General features: G+C 54.5%; 2 protein-coding genes across 2 annotated transcripts in view; both read right to left on the bottom strand.

The window, feature by feature from the left end:
- Positions 1-87, bottom strand: part of OC90 (otoconin 90) — a 32328-nt gene extending 32241 nt beyond the window's left edge. Inside the window, exon 1 of the mRNA XM_015561602.1 lies at positions 61-87. The gene's annotated coding sequence lies outside the window, so the exon portion shown is untranslated. The remainder of the gene's footprint in view (positions 1-60) is intronic.
- Positions 88-2064: 1977 nt separating this feature from the next.
- HHLA1 (HERV-H LTR-associating 1) overlaps positions 2065-6658 on the bottom strand; it is a 28770-nt gene continuing 24176 nt past the window's right edge. The window contains exons 16-17 of the mRNA XM_015561592.1: positions 4913-4995; positions 2065-2457 (exon numbers count right to left, since the gene is read on the bottom strand). Coding sequence (XP_015417078.1) covers positions 2414-2457; positions 4913-4995 — 127 coding nt within the window. The 3' untranslated portion in view covers positions 2065-2413. The remainder of the gene's footprint in view (positions 2458-4912; positions 4996-6658) is intronic.

Below are 6658 nucleotides of genomic sequence, written 5' to 3'. Positions count from 1 at the left end.
CGCCCCCACCCTCCCCGCCTCCCTCCTGGCCCCCCATTAGGAGACGGGGTGCCTACCTACCGTGCAGGTCCCCTGGGATGGAGTTGAACGAATGATCCTCGCAGCTTTGAACAAGCTGGGGACGAGCCCTTTATATGCCCAGGAAAGACCTGGGTCATGTGACCCGCCCCTCTCATCAGGAGGCCCGCAGTCCATGAGTGGCAGGTGGGCTGCCTCCCGGGGGCTCGGCAGGTGCAGCTCGGGGAGAGGCCGCCCCTGAGCCTCAGGGAGCCCCGGGCTCTCATTAGAGAACAAAGGCTCCCTGTTCCGCACCCCCCACACCTCAAAGGCCCGGAGGCCGGGATTATGCCTGGGGTCTGGGGGATGAGAGACAGGTGACCTTGGGGGTGAGAGATGGTGAAAGTCCTGGCTCTCCCCCTGGCTCTCCGTGAGGAAGAGGCCGGCTTTGTGTCTAATCCTTCAGCAAGATCTCGATGATTCTTCTCATACATTCCTGGCTGGGAACGTGATGCCTCGGCCTTCGGGGATTTTCTCCTAAGCTCTGGAGCGGGCAGGAGCGGGCTTTGTACCCAGGCTTCCTGGGGGCCAGGCCAGGCTTGGTCTCGGATGACCTGTGGGCCATGGAGCTCCCAGGCTTGGTTCCTGAGTCCACCCTATGGGGACAGTCCCACTAGGATGGAGAGTGAGGTGACCCAGGCGAAGTGTGGGGGCGGCAGTGGGCTCGTTGCCTTCTTGGACCTCGAGAATGAGTCCCTCCCCGAGTTTAACAAGGAGAGCGCACCTGTAGCGAGTGCTCATCAACCCCACAATCAGGTGTGTCCACAGGATTCGGACCCCCCACCCCCACCCCAGCAGGTGCAGCAGCAGCTCCATCACACAGACAGGACGAGTGGTGACCTCTAGGCTGAGGCATTTGTCCCAGCCCACGTGACGGGACACTCTGGGCTTGCAGGTCAGCCCAGCTGCGACCCTCAGCTGCTCGGTCTCCCAGTCTCCTGGGGACCCAGGGCTCGCCCAGCAGTGACATTGGGGGGGAGTCGAGCCTTTCGAGCCCCCTGAACGGTTTCTTTGAAGAATCCGTTGTCCCTCAACCTCACCACTCCGGACACTTGGGGCCAAATGGGTTTTGCTGTGGGGCTTCGGCCTTTCTCTTCTCTGGGGGTGGAACAGGGTGAGAGTAAAGGTGCTACAGGGACTCAGACACGGAGGGAAAGGCTGCCGGGTGAGTTTAAATGACAGATCACACCATGACAGCGCCCGGCTTCTCACGCACAGGAAGCCACAGCACGCGCACCGTGCACACACAGGCGGGCACGTGCACACACAGGCAGGAACTCACACAGGGACTGAGAAACACACCTCCCTCCTGCTTCCCTCCCCCTATCACCTCCCCCCATCTCCCTGCTCCCCTCCCCCTAACACCTCTCCCCCCTCTCCTCTTTCTCTAGCTAATTTGGCTTTTCTTTGGGGCAAGAATGAAAGGGACAGAAAAGCACCTGCGCCTTTGTCTCCAGGAAGAATCCCGTTTAATGATGTCACACGTGTAACTGCCAAGTCTCCTTCGACAGCGGGACAATAACCGCCCGTCTCGGTTACCGCATCAGTGAGCGTGTGGCCACAGACACACAGCACCCCGAGACCTCATTGCTCTCGCATCCCCAATCAGAACGCATTCAGCTCAGGGCGGGGCACCTCCCCCTTAAACTCTGGGAGACCAGGGGGCTCCAGGCTCAGAATTAATTGCTGCAAAGCATCATGGAAGTGTCCGGAGCGGAGTGACCAGGTTTCTGTGACCTTGGGCAGCAGAAGGGCTGGTGGGACTGCGTTCGTCTTGAGGCTTCTGACGCATCCCCCCGCCCCCTGCCGCCGCCCGCCCGCCTTCCATATTTCCCGCGGGTTCACGGGAGAGAAAGAAATGCTGCTTCCAAAAGCACCGCTTCCAATGAGCTGGGATCCATCAGGGTGGGAACGCCCGGCCCAGGACTGTATAAGGCAGTGGTTCTCAACCTCGGCTGCACGTGAGAATCACCTGGGAATCTTTTAAAAATCCTGATTTCTGGGCCTCATCTCGGAGGAGTTTAAAAAGGTTCCCAGGTGCTTCTAATGTGCAGCCAAGGTTAAGAACCGCTGGTGTAAAGCTACAGAATCATTAGGTCTGGGCCTGCCGGGGCATTGGGTGGGGGGGAGCTAATTACATGCTTGACCCATACAGCAGGCTAATTGTTAAGCTGATAATTGTGTATGGCCCTCCAATGATGCTGTGCATATCCGAGTGGCCCTGGGCAGGAAAAGGTTCCCCACCCCTGGTCTAGCTGAGGCCGGGTGACTCCTGCCAGTGCAGCCCACTGGGGCCAGGGGCCAGGGTGAAGAGATGGCTGGGTTCATGGTGAGGTCCCATTGTTCTCTCAAGGCCTCACACGGACCTGCAGATGTTCTCCAGGCATCGTTGTTTTAAGGCTGAAAAAGAAAAGGAGAAGAGGGAGCTCAAGGGCTGAGGAGGAGATGCCACAAAGACATCGAGTCTGAGGGCACCGGTTCTCCCAGGGGGCGGTGTGCCAGGGGCAGGGACTGGCAGGGAGCTGCCCAGACCCCCTCCCTTCCCCCGCACAGTTAGAAAGAACGTGGGCAAGACCCCCTGGCTTGTTAGCAGCAAAGTTGAGTCAAAAGCGGCTCTCTGTTCAGTGATGTTTTCTAATGCCCGCTGTACCTACACATCTGCCCAGTTTGCATAAAAGTAATCTGATCTCATTCCTGTGCTGCTGCGTAAATGCAATATGTTGTTTGTGTACCGATTTTAATGTGACCGGGACAAAAGAAAAGCTATCTATATAAATAAAAGGCTAAGTGTCCGTCCAACCAACCGGTAGCTATGACGCACACTGACCACCAGGGGGCAGACTCTCAATGCAGGAGCTGTCATGATGTACACTGACCATTTAAAAATAAACGGCACCACGGACCTCGCACCCACAAACCAACACTCGGCTTCCCCCAAGGGGGACACAGGCCCTGCCACCACCCTACAGTGACACCCCACCAAATCACAGCTAACGCTCCAAGACCTCATGGGTGCAAAATGTGACCCACAACCCAGCCCAGTCCGGAAACGGTCACTGTGGGCACCGGGTAATGACACCACATAGCAACGCCCGGCTTCCTCTCCCTAGCGACGGCTAGCCTCCGTGGAGTTTCTTCACCCCAGGAGCCCGACTTGCTTTGTAGCCAGATGCAAACATTTCACAGTTTAACCAAATGTCTGTGAAGCATTTTCCCGTGCCTCATCTCATTTGATCCTCACAGAAGTCCTGGAGTAAGTAGATAGGAGACTCAGTGAAATCCTGTTTTCTTTTCATTAGCAAGACAGGAATAGTGATATTAAAATATTTCTTCTAATGAATTGCCTTTCAGTGTGCACGAATCTGTGCACCGGGACACTGGTTCAATTGTAAGTCGTTGGCAAGATTTCCCAGTTCTACCTGCGCCAGGGAAATAGATTTCTCCTTTGACTGCTGAGCCCCCACGCGCCACTCCCAGGCTTGGGTTTTGTGCTGCAGAGAAAAGGCGGTGATAGAAAGAGGAGACAGCCCTGGCCGGGTTGCTCAGTGGTTAGAGTGTCTGCCCACACACTGAAGGGTTGAGGGTTCAATCCTCAGCCCTGGTTGGGGTGCACGAGGGAGGCAACCAATCGATATGTCTCTCTCACATCAATGTTTCTCTCTCTCTCCCTCCATGACCCTCCCTCCTTTCCACTCTCTCTAAAAAATCAAAGGGAAAAATATCCTCAGGTGAGGATGAACAAGGGGGAAGAGAGAGAGAGAGAGGAAGTGGGGAGATGGATTTGCAGAAGAAATAAGGGAATGTGTTGAGAAGGAAGAACGCATTGAGGCAAAGGAAATGAAAATAAACAGAGGAGGCGCCTGGACACCGGGGAGCCAGGAAGCTTGGTGGTAGGGGGCTGCTGAGTGGAGTGGTAGGTGGACAAAAACGGGAGGATGAGGCTTTGAGACGGCAGCTGGTAGAAGGGAGAGAAGGGGGCGGGGGGCAAACGAACAAGAAGAGTGTCTAAGAAGCGTGGTCACGGTATTCATTGGATGTCCCTAAAGAACTACAGGAAGGATTGGGTGGCTAAATGTTCTTTGTTTTCTAATAGAAAACATTGCCAAGGCGGGGCCGGGCTTACACTGGGTTTCCTGAGGAAGGCGTTTTCACGGGGTTCCACAGAATTCCATGGTTTTTGGAAAACTAGAGTCCCCTGACCAGACGGTGCTGTTAGAGGGCACCATGGAACGGCCAGGCACTGGCTTCAGCACCAGGCAGGCGAGATCGGCGCTTCTGTCGGCAGGAGCGGGAGACAAGACAAAGCCGACGCCTGGCACCCTGAGAGCAAATGGGGCTTCCTCGCCATCGGGAGGAGGAGAGGGGGACCCAACACCCCACTTCCAGCAGCGTGGGGTGCCCTCTTTTGCTTGCATTACTTGTGTGCCTTTGCTTGGGTCGGGAATGTGGGTGTTCCTGGGGGTGTCTTCTGTCTGATATTCTGCTTTGTCTGTGTTTTTAGCTTCACGGGCCCCGGGAGGAGTCAGGTCGCACACAGACAGCAGCAGTGCTCGGCCTGCCTGACTCCGGCTTTTTTCTTTTTTAACACCTACTGCAAATATCAAACTGTTGGGTGCAGAGGAATCGGGAACCCCGAGACCAAGCATGTCAAACTCGCGCCCGCGGGCCGCCTGCCTCGTGTATTTGGCCTGTGTTAGTGTTTGACATGCTTGCTCTAGACTCCTCGTCTGGAACAGCAATGACCAGCTGAGTTCCCGCGGCCCTGCTGAGGCAGGAAACGCACTCAGAGCGCCAGACCCTGTCCCAGAAGCCTTTATCGCCGTCACGGCCCGGCCTGGCCCGGCCGTGTACTCACTGCGCGAGTGGGGCACCCTCTTCGCCTCCTGGCAGATGTGGGTTGCGTTCTTCAGAAACCAGGAATAGAACTCAAGACAGGACCTGAAAGTTTAAGTCAGAGCTGAGCGCAATCGCTATCTTTTGTGGCTGTTAGGAGACGACCAGGATATTAAAAAGTCATAATGGCCCAGGCCAGTGCGCTCAGTCGTTAGAGCGTTGGCCTGCACCAAAGGGTCATGGGTTCCATTCTCAGTCAAGGGCATGTAACTGGGTTGCAGGTCTGATCCCCAGCCCTGGTCAGAGCACATGCAGGAAGCAACCAATCACTGTATCTCTCTCACATCTGTATCTCTCTCTCTCTCTCTCTCTCCCTCTCCTTCCCTCCCTTCTGCTCTCTCTAAAAATATCAATGGGAAAAATATCCTTGGGTGAGGATTATAAAAAAAAGTCATAATGGACAATTATCCAAAACAAGGAAGCCCTTCTCCATCTTCACAGGGTGTGGGAGGATCGGTACAGAATGAGGAGGAAAGCACTTGTACGTTGGCGTCTGAAAGACCTAGTTTTAGTCCGAGCATCACTACCTAGGTCTTAGGAGGACATGTGACTTCAGGCTGAGTCCTTAATTCTCCGGGCCTTAGCTTTTTCATCTGTAAATGAAAGGCCATACTGGAACCTACACTGTGGGGATTTGCCAAGTTCCTGAATAGTGCCAGGCTTGTCACAGGTGCTCGATAAACGATGCACACTGATCTATTTTGTGTGTGCGGTGGAGTAGTGCTGTTATAGTCAACAAGGCAGGAAGACTGCAAGCCAATGCCCTGCTCTTGGCTGGTGTCTGCACAATTGCTTCGAAGGGCTGAGGGGAAACGGCACTGATGAGCCTGTAGGACAGTGGTTCTCAACCTTCCTAATGCCACGACCCTTTAATACAGTTCCTCGTGTTGTGGTGACCCCCAATTTCATTGTTACAAATTGAACATAATTAAAGCATAGTGATTAATCACAAAACCAATATGTAATTATATATGTGTTTTCTGATGGTCTTAGGTGACCCCTGTGGCCAAAGGGGTCGCGACCCACAGGTTGAGAACCACTGTTGTAGGAAGAAGGGGTTCAGGGCGGCTGTGTGACTCACTCACTGCAGGGCTCTGGGAATCCACTTCCCTTTCAACCCTCACCTGACATATGAGGAGGGTGGGCTCAGCATTCTCCAATTTCTCTTCCATCACCATCATCCTGTGACTCTAGCACACGCTGGGGAGCAACTAACTGCTCAAGAAAGTTAGCCATAAAGACTTCCCAGGTTCTAGCCCTCTCAATTTAAAACCAAGGAAACTGAGGCCCAGAGGTAAATGGATTCGCCAACGGACACACTGCTTTCAAGTGGTGGAGCCGGAACACACTGCCATCTACTGGGCAAGAAGAACGGTAGAGCCGGGCCCCGCGAGGAGAAGACAGAACCCCGCTGGTGCAGAGGGAATCAATGCTGGGAACCATTATGAAGGAGTTAGAAGAACCAACAGGGAAACCTGGTTTAAAGTAGAAATAAAGGGGAGAAAATCCTTGGCTTCTCTGTTCTGTCCCCCAATCTCCTGCCAGTATCTCCCATTGAATGGACTTACAGGAGACGGCTGGAAAGGCATTCTGGGAGATGGGAAATGTACCAGTCGGCCTCCCCCGGCTGTCCCCCAGCCCCCAACACACACACACACACACACACACACACACACACACACACACGGCAGAGAAAGAGCAGCGTGGA

This window comes from Myotis davidii, unplaced genomic scaffold (assembly GCF_000327345.1).
Source record: "Myotis davidii unplaced genomic scaffold, ASM32734v1 scaffold30, whole genome shotgun sequence".
NCBI lineage: Eukaryota > Metazoa > Chordata > Mammalia > Chiroptera > Vespertilionidae > Myotis > Myotis davidii.
Note: the sequence above shows the minus strand (reverse complement) of the source record. Positions and strands in the feature narration are given on the sequence as shown.